At 39.4% G+C, this 13,573-nt stretch overlaps 1 protein-coding gene across 1 annotated transcript in view; it reads right to left on the bottom strand.

The window, feature by feature from the left end:
* Positions 1 to 433: 433 nt before the first annotated feature.
* TMC3 (transmembrane channel like 3) overlaps positions 434 to 13,573 on the bottom strand; it is a 32,499-nt gene continuing 19,359 nt past the window's right edge. The window contains exons 14-22 of the mRNA XM_032771885.2: positions 10,288 to 10,416; positions 9,273 to 9,340; positions 8,901 to 9,029; positions 6,472 to 6,582; positions 5,775 to 5,900; positions 4,007 to 4,085; positions 3,775 to 3,817; positions 2,311 to 2,596; positions 434 to 1,581 (exon numbers count right to left, since the gene is read on the bottom strand). Of these exons, the coding sequence (XP_032627776.2) occupies positions 723 to 1,581; positions 2,311 to 2,596; positions 3,775 to 3,817; positions 4,007 to 4,085; positions 5,775 to 5,900; positions 6,472 to 6,582; positions 8,901 to 9,029; positions 9,273 to 9,340; positions 10,288 to 10,416 (1,830 nt within the window). The 3' untranslated portion in view covers positions 434 to 722. The remainder of the gene's footprint in view (positions 1,582 to 2,310; positions 2,597 to 3,774; positions 3,818 to 4,006; positions 4,086 to 5,774; positions 5,901 to 6,471; positions 6,583 to 8,900; positions 9,030 to 9,272; positions 9,341 to 10,287; positions 10,417 to 13,573) is intronic.

Below are 13,573 nucleotides of genomic sequence, written 5' to 3'. Positions count from 1 at the left end.
ACAGAGAGGGGGGTGTGAGAGGAAAGGAGGGATAAGTGTGTGTGTGAGAGAGAGGGAGGGGTAAGTGTGTGGGGAGGGGTGTGTGTGTGTGTGTGTGTGAGAGAGAGGTGTGTGAGACAGGGAGAAGTGTGGGTGTGTGAGAGTGAGCATAAAACAGGCCATGGAACCTCACCCAGGTTCTGAATCAAGCTCCTAACTTCTGTTCCAGCTACAGTGTAGCTTTCTTCTGCTAGACTGCACACAACTATAAAATGTACAGAAGCAAGAACCCTTTATTTTCAGGGAGATGGACGGGATAGCCTTTTTCTAGGATAACATAGACTTCTTCAAACTATGGCATCTTCAGTTGGGACGGGAAGATTATGCACATATTTAAAAGCTAGAGGAAGGTAAAATAAACCTCCCTGCTGTACTTTTGCCTGCGTTTAATTATTCCTGGTGCTCCGTACACATATTTTATTTTTACAATATATTTTTACTGTATAGTAATGAGCAATAATGCAAAAATACTTCTTCAGATTTTTGTAATGCATCTGTGATGTGATACTAGGGTACAATTAAAATTAAACACAAAGCTAAAGTATGCTTTATCCACTTCAAAAACAGTTGTATGTACTGTAGTTCAGAAGACTATATTTCAATGGTCCTCTGTGGTTCAAATGGCAGCTGAAAGGTCTCTACAAATACATATGTTCATAACACAAAACAGATGGAGCATTTTCCTAGACATTTGAACATATCAGTTCATTAGATTCAGACATGTTTTGGTCAACAGTAGTCTTTGGTTTCTTTCTGGTAAACTTCGCCCCAGATTTCAGATATTTTTCCTTGCTATGAATGACTTGGATGTATTGATCATTGCTGCTGGTTTGCTGATCGCTGCTAGATCCAATGGAAATGGAATCAGACTCTGTTAGAGATTGTTCGAGGTTATGCTTGGATTTAGGTTTCACATGATGCTCTGGAAAGGGCTGATCAAGAGCCACATGTTTCATGTGTGACTTTTTGTGGGAATGTGGAGGTCTATCTCGTTCTAGCTCAAAGCCATCATCCCAGGATTTGTAGTGCATTTTGACTAGATCCTTGCCCCTAAGGATTTGACTGTCCACACGTTCACCAATGTAAAATCGGGGACCTGGGCGAAGATCTGAGAGTGAGTGTGGTCGGTAGGATCTGTTTATCAAGTCTCTCCTTAATTCCTCCTCCTCTTCCTCTTCACTGAAGTGAGGGGAGTATGTCCTGTGTGGTGTTCGAACAACATATCTTCTGACGTTCCTTGGATATAATTCAACTATGTCTCCTGACTCCTCCATTCTGAAATGCCTTGGGAGCCGGGAAGTGGAACGGAGAAGCTTTTTGCGGGATTCATGTTCGTTAACAATAAAATACCTTGTGGTGGGCACTTTGCGTCCCACAAAAGCTGGAGCTCCTGCCCCAAAAGTGTCTGGATTTACTTGTTGGATACCTTTCCTAAGGAGAGGTTCAGAATGAACATCTTCAACATGCTTTTTGAAAGTCAGAGGAGTGTAGGGCTTTGTTTTACAGAGCTCACTTGTACTTCCATGTACAATACTTGAGTACCTTTAAAAAAAAAAAAGGAAATAACATATATCCCCAAAATAATCCTGCAATGAAGGTAAATGGTCAACCTATTTTTGAAAACAGCGGGGCAAACTGAGGCATAGAGGTTTAGGGACAGATTGTGAATCCCTTACTTACACAAAGAAGTCCTTCTGGAATCAAAGAGGCTATTCATGTTAGCAAGTGATCTACATTGTGAGTTTCATTCATAATCTGGCCCTAACTGACTTGTCCAAGATCCAAGATCACAGAAGAAGTTTGTGGCAGAGCAAGAAATCCAGCTCAGATATCCTAAGCAACAAGCGAGTGCCTTAACCATAAAGCCATCCAAAATATATAACTCACTGAATGTTCGTTAAGGCTTCGAAAATCCTCTGACATGTTGCTTCACCTTTACTATATTTGTCAATTTTGTGAAAAGACGATCCTATTTGAATTGCTTTTTAATGTAGTGTAATTTGGAGGGTTTTATCTTTACTTTAAACAAGTGTAGGAACTTTATAAACTATATCTGCACAAAAATACTATAATCCACTCTAGCAATCAAAGGTGATTGCTACCATTCCACAGTAGCCAAGTGCCTGTGAGCAAAGCTGCTTTTAAAAACTATTCTGCCAATGTTCTGTTCATGACAGAGTTAATGTGGATACACAAATTTTGTAAATAAAAACAAGTATTTCATGGAAATATTGAAATCTAGTTCTGAAATGAAATGTGAGACAGCCTCACCTGTGTGCAACCTGCTCAGTTCTATGCTTCTGTATGCTAGGAACAGACGGAGTTGGTGTTAAAGGGGTTGGAGTCATTGGAGTTATATTTGCTGGCCTAGCAACATCAGCTTGGGGTACAGATTGTGAGATTGTTTGTATTCTGCTGCCTTTAGTCACTGGAGATTCAAAATTCAAGACGCTGCCATTCTTTCGGGGTGTCGATGACCGAGCTGAGGATTCCTGATTGGTGAGGTCATTCTCCTGCTCTGGTCTTTTGTCATTTCCCTCTAGATTCTGGATACTGGCTAGAAAAAGCAGAGAGTGATTGTAACTTGAGCTGCCAGACCTTTTAAGAAGGAAAAGACATTGACTCAACTTCAGCCTGCAGTAAATGGATGGCACTCCCACGGAATCCTCTGGGCCAATTCAGTGGAGATAAGCACTGAGCACTGAGATGGTGTGGTGATCAGAGTCAGTATAAGAACCTGGGTGGATAGATGGTACCTAATGCATGTCAGGTGCATGTTGATCGTTGCAAATGTATTGTAAATTGCACTGATTTGTCATTTAGTAGATATGTAAAATTAGTGTAATGTACACACCAAATTCATGAAATGAGGATTACAGGAAAAGAAACCAACTGGAGGATGTAAGATAAGGCAGTCTCTTCCCAAGAGCATCAGTTGCGCTTATATTGCACCATTACTAACAGCAGCTGGGCCAAATTCAGCTCTAATGTAAGTGGCCAAAGCTTCCATGGACTTCAGCGGCAGTTGCACCCATCAGTGCCAGGAGCTGAATTTGTCTCCTCACCATATTGGTGTAATTTACTGTATACTACCAATTGTAAACTATTACTGTAGAGTATACATTCTCTATTACAAATAGTATACTATTGCTGCATATTACATTCCTTTACTTCTGACCCAACGAATAGCATATACCACCATTTATGTTGCTGTTGGATTTGGCCCAGTAAAAATTATTATTTTTAATGAGGAATTTCATGAATGTATAGGTTTGAACACTATCAGCACTGTTACACAGTAATTAGTAGATAAAGGGGAAACTGAACATTCCATCTAGATCCAGATTCTGCTCTCATTACATCAATATCAATTCACAGAAATCCCATTTAAATCAATGAGTTACTACAGATTGACACTATTGTAAATGAGAGCAGAATCTGGCCCCATGATTTTAATTTGATTAGGCAACCTAAAGCCTTTAGAAGGTCTTTAGAGAGATCCATATTTCAATTATTATCAGTTGTAAAATGTATAATAATTTCCTCATAGCATAATCACCTTATAGGATAAAAACAATTACAGTGAATGCTAGGCTAATGCTAAAACTGACAAGAAAAGTAGTAGGTTTATACAGCACACAATATCTTTTTTTATTTGTACCTACTATGTATATGAGAGATCAAAATGGCCAAATGCTTTATTTATAGATGTATTTACAAAAGCTCCCAGCTTACCTACTGCTATGTGAACCACCTTTTTCTTGTCTTCGGTTCTTTCCTAAAATATATATAGATATAGGGATGATTAACTAGTAGTTTGTATGTTAGAAAGCAAATAAGAGGTATAAATACAGGATTAGTTTTATTTTGCAAAACACTTAAATCAACTTTAGAATTTTAATCAAGGTTAATGCTTTGTGAAAAGCCACCAAGGAGTGTGCAATAAATGCTTTCAATCAGTACTTACTGTTTGGATCTGCATTCTCAGTTGCCTGTTGGTGAATTTTAATGACCTTGCAATACTCTGCAGGTAATAAATTAGCATGCTAGAAGAGAGGAACACAGGGCTATCTGTGAATCACATCTGAAACGTTCCTAGCAATTTTTTTTCAGAAAGGTTCACATGTCACAGAAATGGAATATGATTTCAGTTCCTCTCCTACCTTTTCCTTTGCATTGGGACAGGGATGCAACAGACAAACAAACTTTTTGAAGGCCGAATGGTTAATTCTTTGGGAGATAAGTGACATTAAAAACTAAATTTTCAACAGACATTCCCAATTCTGCATGCGTTATTTGCACGTGCAAAAATCCACTCTCTTGTTTAACATTTTTAGGACCAGATGGATCTGCTCTTATTCACACCAGCTGAGAATCTGAACCTTCGTTCTGAGTACTGCACACAGAAACAAAATAATACACACATTGTGGCATTCACTCCCTCCCCCCTTCTCTTTTAACTTTCAAAACTAAGTTCTTTTTGGGGAGATGGGCAGACTATAGCAGCAGCTTTGAGGACAACATACAAAACATAGGAGGTTTGCATATTCGATCCACAATGCAACTAAGTATAATATAATGATTCTGCACCTTGTGAAGTGTTTGCTATGCAATGGCCATTTCTCTTCTCAACATCTATCTCACCCTCTGTGGAGAATGTGTGTATGAGGGTTTTTTTTATGAATATCATATACACCTCAGTTTACCTACTTGTTGTTATCCTGCCTGACTGCATAGAGTTAAATCAAACAAGGATGTTAGGTGGAAACTAATAAAAAACAAAACGTAACAGAGATAAGGTACAAAGGATCATTAAGGGAACAGTGGAGGAGTTAATTAGGAAATGCCCATCTGCCTGGCTCAAATGAAGTGAACAGGTTAATTTTTTCCAGGCCTGATCATAGGAAATGAACATATCCAATGAATATAAAGGAGAAAATATGGACTGAATGATATTTTGTGAAAGTGATATCTTTCAAACAGCTCAAAATAAATATCAACTCCCAGATGTGATTATTTAAGGAGTGGGGTGGAAAGGACTGGAGAGACTGCAGAAAGCTATATTAAATTAACATTTGAGAGCAGGCCTTGATAATTAATTTATCCTGTCATTAATCAGGATGATTGAGTAGCTTCTATAGATGACAGATTGAGCCCTGTGTGCAGTCATATACTGAACTACTGACCAATAATAAACAGAAGATTGGTTTCTGAGACACTCCTGAAAGAGAAACAGGTCTGGAAAGCTCATAGAACTACTATTAGGCCAAGACTTGACAGCAAGCAATAACCTTACTGAACACTGGGAGAGCAAACCCAATATTTCGGGTGGCTGGCAAGGGTTGTCAGCTGCATTTCAACACTTAATTATCCCTAGTGGCCTTTGCTGGACCCATAAAGGGCTGTTGTGCCAGGTCTTGTTGCTTAAATTAAAGACTACCATAGATTGGCTCATATAAATCTGAAAAACAAATGGCCATATCATGCCATCAGATATTTAACAGGACTCACTCCAGTGAAACTAATGAAGGAGGAAGTGTTTATCTTAAACATTTGATCCCTAATCCATAAATTCTAATCTGATCCCTAATCCATAAATTCAACAAGGCTTCTCCAATTGGCTTTATAAAATTACTGTCACTCAATATTTTTCTCCCACTATTAAGATTTAATTATTTACAGATAGATATCGTACTGATACAGAGTAATATCACTATGAAATGTAAAATACTTACAATAGAAGTAATAATGCAGGGAGGACAACTACAGGGCTGCTGATATAATTAATCACCGTGTTGAACCATACAGGAAAATCTGCTTTAATTGTTTCAGACACGATATCATATATTTTCTCTTGTCCACTAAGGGGGAAAAAGTTAAATTGAACTCTACTTTCAAATGATAAATGCTGACAATCTTCTTAATATTTGATTGAATAAAGCATATTTTTGTGCAAGACCATTATGACTAATCCAGCTCCCATTGAAATCAATGGAAAAATTGAACAGGATCAATCTATTTTTAAAATATGGCCAGAATTTTCATGTGTTCACCAATTTTGAATGCTTCAGTTTGAGTGTGTCTGACTTGAGATACCTTGTTCTTGATGTTCAGAAATGCTGTGACTTGTAGTATATTGCATTATATCATGCAAACATGACAACTGAACAATGCAGAGAATGACAAAATGTCTGCAGTTGATAAAACAGATGAAAAGACTTGGGTCAGATACTACTGTATATATTCAGGTAGTTTAATACCATTTTAATCTGAACTAGACATTTTTAGCATAAGTAGGAGACAATATATACCCTAGTCCCAAATTAACTTTTATTTATCAGTAATCCAGCAATATTTCCATTGAAAACTGTTTAATTTATTGAGACAAGGGAACTAACAACTCTCCACCGTTATTATTTCAGTACAACTTACCTAAATGGACCACAGCTTAAAGATGGTTTATATCGGGCAATAGCAAAAATTGTTGGTAACATGCACAAGAACAACATAAACAGCAACATAGCCAAGTAGAAGTTATTAGATCTGCAAGAAAGCAACGTTTTTCATGTTGTATTAATACAAACAACCAGAGCCAATGTGCAAGATACAAATCCACATCAACCTGACAAGTGCAAGAGCTACACTTCTGAATCATCAATATTGTTTTCTGTTATGATCAGGAAATAAATCTGGGCAGTCCGTATACACTGGCCTTGTGCAGATTGTTAATGATCAAAATTCTATTTGCTCCGCTCTCCAGATAACTATTTATAGTAGCCACACTGCAAAAACAGGTTGCTTCAAAGTTTTGTTTAAAAAAGAATTATGAAGGTTTGAGTATTCATTTATTTTTCAATCTTAAGAACGTGTTATTTTTGACATGTTTTAAAGATTTGAAAAAATCCTTATTTACCTTTTGGCAAGAAATTGAGGTATTCTTGAGAAAAAATGTAACAGTGTAACACTGTTGTATAACAAATTACAGTAGTTGATACTTCATAGTATATAAATAGGGCCCTAACAAATTCATAGCCATGAAAAATGGTGCCACGGACCATGAAATCTGTATAGTATAGAGTAAAAGCACACAAAAGACCAGATTTCACAGGGGAGACCAGCATTTCTCACATTGTGGGTCCTGACCCAAAAGGGAGTTGGAATGGTGTCGCTGTATTTCCACCCTTACTTCTGCACTGCCTTCAGAGCTGGGTGGCGGGAGAGCGGCGGCTGTTGGCCGGATGCCCAGCTCTAAAGGCAGTGCCTTGCCTGCAGCAGCACAGAAGTAAGAGTGGCAGTACCTTACCATGCCATCCTTACTTCTGCGCTGCTGCTAGTGGCAGCTCTGATTTCAGTCGCTCTCCAGCTGCCCAGCTCTGAAGGCAGGGCTGCTGCCAGCAGCAGCACAGAAGTAAGGGTAGAAGTACCACAACTCCCCCGACAATAACCTTGTGATCTCCCCCCATCCAAACTCCCTTTTGGGTCAAGACCCCTACAATTACAACACTGTGAAATTTCAGATTTAAATAGCTGAAATCATGAAATTTACTATTTTTAAAATCCTATGACCATGAAATTGACCAAAATGAACCCTGAATTTGGTAGGGCCCTGTACATAAAGAAACACCAAGGCACCAATCTTGCAAACACTTACTTGGATGATTGAATTCAATGACAGTTTGGAGTGTGATTTTTTTTTTTTTTTTGCAATGTTTCTATTCCCTGTGGCAAATTGCTGGCACTAATATGATGGATCTCTTGCTTTCTCTCTTTTTTTGGGTGGGGGGGTGTTCAGGGTGCCGTTTCTTGTCCCTGAACTGGGATATTAACTGCCCCTCTAGTATCCTAGAGGAGGGGAGTGGAGAGGGAGAGACCCGGGCCTGCCCTCTACTCCGGGTCCCAGCCCAGGGGCCCTAGGGATAGCGGCACACCACTTGAACTAGCAGTTCCTTCCCTTGGGCTACTTCCCTCTCCTGCTCTTCAGCTTCTGGGGTTTCCTGCCCTCCCTCTGCACAAGCCAGGTGTCCCTTTACCTAGGGTCTTGGTCTTCTTAGCCCACCACAACACTTCTCCAAACTTTCCTCTGCTTCCCTCCAAACTGCTCTCTGCTCCAACACCAATCCTCTCTGCTTTACCTCCTCCAATCTGCTCCAACACCAATCTACTCTGCTTCAACTCCTTCCCCTGTCTGATTGAAGCAGGGGGGGTTTATCAGGTGACTGGCTTCAGGTGCTTTAATTAATCTATAGCATTCTTTCTTCCCTCTACAGGGAATGAGGCTCCCTTCTAACCCTCTCCTGCTGCCCTCTGGCCAGGCTGTATCATAACTCATAAAAACTCTAGTGTGTAGACCGAGTTATATTGGTGTAAAAATGCTTTTGTTTGTATAGCTTATTTTACTCTGGAAACCAGTATAGGCTATTCAGCAAAAGCATTATTGCTGATAGTATAAGCTGAATCTACTCTATTCTATAAACTGGATACTTCATATGATTTACTCTTACAGGGCCTGATTCAAACCCCAACAGGCATCCAGTAATAACTTATGGTCACTACTGACTTTGACCCTGTGACGCAGAAGTGAAAGGTTCTGTGTGGAATCCCAAATCCGAAGCCACACAGCTCCCTTTATGCCCTTGTGATGCACTTTCATATGCTAATTCTCTCCAGTACAACGCTGCTTTCTACCTCCCTCTCTTCACTAACTATATTTTCCTTTACAGATTTTTGCTGAAGGCCTCAAAGTTAATATAGTAAATCTAGTTTTATTTTTTATTTCCAGCATTCAAGGCTACTCATTTCATTTACAGTCGGATAATACATTTCTTCTCCTTACATTGAGTATCGTCTTTATTTTAACTAACCTTGAAGCTCTGAAAACCTGCTGATGTGGTACGTTACATGTTAACACAGCCCAGCTCCTCAGGTACATAAGCCCAATCAACTTCAGAACATTGAATGCTGGGAGGCAGGGTGAAAAGAAGGCTCCCATCCTAGAAAGAAATATGTAACTTCAAAGTAGTCAACATGCCTCCGATTAATTTTAGTTATGTTACAATAAGGTATATGAGTATTCTAAATAACCTGTCATGTTGTATCAGTGTAATAATGTTAATAATCATGCAATGCTCCTTTACTAAACTCCTATTTGGATATATGGTGAGTTTGAGGTTTAGGTGATAAATTAACTTGGTAACCAACCAAGGACAAGAAAAATGCTTATATTTATTACATACCAAATCATTCCTTGGTTGTAGACCAAATGTAGCACATTCTCTGCAATTTTGAATTCTCCATATTCTGGCTACAAGAAATACAATGAATGGTGAACAACTTGTTTCAATATTTTTAATATCTACTATCTAAAATATGAGCCTGTATAAATTCATGGAATAAATGGCACTCTGAAATCTCCAGGGCAAGTATCGCTCTTCAACATGCAGTAAGAACATAGTCAAACCTGCACCTGCAGGTGGGGACACTCAAGCTAATTGCACTCCGCTCTTTAAATTAGCTGCTAAAGACGAGACTGTATATCAGGATTTCATAGCAACAGCTGCTCCCTAGCCAAGCATTACTTACTGTGATCTTTATTTTTCAGGATTGTGTGCTTATAATTATTGTGTCCTACATCACTTGATATCTCATGGGGCATGGTCAGAGCTGGAGAGGAAGTTAGAAGCCACCCACTCTCTCCATTTTCAAAAGGTCCATTGATTAGTCATCTTTGACTATGGGACTGATCCATGATATCATTATGAGAAAGATGTGGGAGTCTGTGTCTTGGCCACAGCTGGCAGTGAGCTTGAAGTAATCTCACTGTTTGCTCTGTGCCCTCCAATTTAAATTCAGCCTCCCTTACGCCCTTAGAGTAGGTCTACACTTTGAGCTCAGGGTGTGATTCCCAGCTCAAGAGACATACTCGAACTAGCTCAGGGTGTAGCCATGGCAGCGTAAGTGGCTAGCCTCCCTGAGTACCTAACCTAGCATCTCTGATAGGCACACAGCCAGAGTGGCTAGCTCCTCCCACTGCTCGTGCTGCCACAGCAATGTTCTATTTTTAGTGCACTAGCTTGAGCAGTGCTAGTGCAAGTATCACACCCCCAGCTTGATGTGTAAATATATCCATAGGCTTGCTGTGCCCATATGGATAACCTAATTGTTGCCAAAGAAGCTACTGATCAACACAAGGGCTTAAGTCTGTCCAATTTTCATTAGAATGATTTTACTAAAATAAAAGTTTATACTTACAAACTTGCTTTCCAGATCCCAGCACCAGCAATCACTTAAGTATCGGACAAATAGTCCACGGAAAAAGTCTATTAGCAGAATGCTTGCCACTGTGAAAATCATGTCGATAATTGACAGCTTCAACATCTCCTGAAACACAGTTTGTACCAAGCTATTGACTCATGTTCAAAGCAAAGGATTTGCAGAAAGTTCTAGACGTATTTGCACTTGACTCATGCTTACAATCCTGATGTACCATACCCTGAATGTATAATGTACCCTTCAATTAGTTTTTCCTACTTTAATGTTTCTTTGCATGTTTCTGTTCCAGGAAGGGTAATCATCTGGTGCCAGTGTTCATTATGATGCTTATTGCTTGCATCAGATAAAGTACCAGTCATAGTGAATTAATGTTCTTTTTAACGACTCAATCTGTTTGTTTTGAAAAGTTATCTTTATTAACTAACAAAGTTTTTCACTTCTGCTATGGCAATCATGCTTCTGGATTTACTGTACATGGTTGTTTTTAATGCATTTTTGATGAGTGCTGAGAAATACTGCCTCTTAACACCAAGAGCATAACCACTTAAGGATAAGATCACAGTGCTCTGAAAGAGACACACTGGATCTATTTATTATTATAACTTGTATTTGCGAGTGGCTATCCAAGGTTCATGGGACTTTAACAGAGTCTTAAAAAATACACAATTCAAACAGATAATTAAACAAGAAAATTCCAGCCCCAAACAATTCTAGCCTATACATATATATATATTTTTAAAAGTCAACCAGTTATAAATAATTACCTCATTCCTCTAGGAACTCCAATCATCCAAATCTTTCAGCTGCCCCCAAAAACAAGATAATAAATAGAACCTATAGGATATAGTTACACTAAACTGGCTGGGTGATGCACTATGACATGAATATTCTCCTCACCTTACAAGAGTGCAGGTCCTAATGATTTCAGTGGGAGCTGCATACATATAGGGCAAGGAGAATATCAGAACAGAGATCTGCAGACAAATCCAGAGGGAGAATTTTATCCCAGAGGATTAAACCAGGCTAAAGAGCCCAATAATTTTTGTTGTTGTTTTTTAAATAAAGTGTTCTTGCTTGATGAACATGATTTGTTGGAGAAAAATCAACATGGCTTTTGTGAAGGGAAATCATGCCTCACTGATATATTAGAATCCTTTGAGGGGGTCAACAAACACATGGACAAGGGTGATCCAGTGAATATAGTGTACTTGGACTTTCAGAAAGCCTTTGACAAGGTCCCTCGCCAAAAGGCCCTTATCCCATGACTGCTTTGTTTGCATAAGAGGGAAGGTCCTCAGATGGATCAGTAACTGGTTAAAGAATAGGAAACAAAGGGTAGGAATAAATAGTCAGTTTTCAGAATGGAGAGAGGTAAATAGCCACATCCCCCAGGGGAACTGTACTGGGACCACTGCTATTCAACATATTCATAAATGATCTGGAAAAAGGGTTGAACAGTGAGGTGGCAAAGATTGCAAATTTACTCAAGTTAATTAAGTTCAAGCAGACTGTGAAGAGTAACAAAGGGATCTCACAAAACTGGGTGACTGGACAAGAAAATGGCAGATGAAATTCAGTATTGTTAAATGCATATTAATACACACTGGAAAACATAATCCCAACTATAAATACAAAATGATGGGGTCTAATTAGCTGTTACCACTCAAGAAAGAGATCTTGGAGTCATTGTGGATAATTCTCTGAAAACGACTGCTCAATGTGCAGCAGCAGTCAAAAAACTAACAGAATGTTAAGAACCATTAGGAAAGTGAGAGATAATAAGACAGAAAATATCATAATGTCACTATATAAATTCATAGTATGCTCAAATCCTGAATACTCTGTGCAGTTCTGGTCACCCCATCTCAAAAAAAGATACATTAGAATAGGAAAAAGTACAGAGAAGGACAACAAAAATGATTAAGGGTATGGAACAGCTTTCATATGCAGAGAAATTAAGAAGACTGGGATTGGTCAGTTTAGAAAAGAGATGACTAAGGGAGATATGATAGAGGTCTATAAAATCATGACTGGTGTGGAGAAAGTGAATAGGGAGGTGTTATTTACCCCCTCAGATAACACAAGAACCAGGGGTCACCCAATGAAATTAATAGCAGCAGGTTTAAAACAACAAACATAAGGTAATACTTCTTCACACAACACACAGTCAACCTGTGGAACTCATTACCAGGGGATGTTGTGAAGGACAAAACTGTACCTGGGTTCAAAAAATAATTTGATAAGTTCATAGAGGATAGGTCCATCAATGGCTATTAGCCAAGATGGTCAGGGATGCAACCTGGTGCTCTGGGTGTTCCTAAGCCTCTAACTGCCAGAAGCTGGGACTGGATGACAGGGAATGGATCACCTGATAATTGCCCTGTTCTGTTCATTCCCTTTGAAGCATCTGGCACTGGCCACTGCCAGAAGACAGGATACTGGGCTAGATGAACCATTGCTCTGATCCAGTATGGCCTTTCTTATGTTGTTTTTGAACAAGGGGCTAAACAACGCAGAGGCCCATTAACCCAGTGAGGTTCAGGCCACTAGACTGGAAGTGTGGCACTGATAAATGAAGCCCTTTAAGACCAAAACACATTGAGACATAATGGAGTTAAATTACCTGTCTTGGACTTGATTGGTGGGTGCAGTGTAGTTCCAATTTCCCCTTAGTATTTTTGTTCCATCATCAACAATCCAAAATAAAGGCTACAAACAATGCTCAAATCCCAACTCTCATAGGGGCAATCTACCTACAACCATTATCCCAGGAGAGATCCCCTAACCAACCAGGGACGGACTTTCACAGCACTGCCACTGATATGTGGAACTCCACCCCTCCCCAAATTTGAAAATATGCAAATTTTTCCCATAGGGCAATTTATTGCAAAATTTTCACACAGTTCTAGTTGCAATATGCTCTCAGTATCCTGAGTATGTGCTGGTTGGTTGCTCAGTCTAAGGCATTGTCTACACTACAGGGGAAATTCGATCTAAGCTACACAATTTGAGTTACGTTAATAGCGTAACTTGAATTGAGGTAGCTTAGATCTAATTACCACAGGGTCCGCACTATGCGATGTCAACAGGAGATGCTGTCCCTCACCTCCCCCTACTCTTCCCGATCTGGTGGAGTACAGGAGTCGACGGGATAGCGATCTGCGGTAGATTTAGTGGGTCTTCACTAAACCCTCTAAATCGACTGCCAATGCATCAATCACCTCTCGTCGATCCCCTGGTAAGTGTAGACAAGCACTAAGAGACA

Source organism: Chelonoidis abingdonii, chromosome 9, assembly GCF_003597395.2.
Source record: "Chelonoidis abingdonii isolate Lonesome George chromosome 9, CheloAbing_2.0, whole genome shotgun sequence".
Taxonomy (NCBI): domain Eukaryota; kingdom Metazoa; phylum Chordata; order Testudines; family Testudinidae; genus Chelonoidis; species Chelonoidis abingdonii.
The sequence above is the reverse complement of the archived record's forward strand: the minus strand, read 5'-3'. Positions and strand labels throughout refer to the sequence as shown.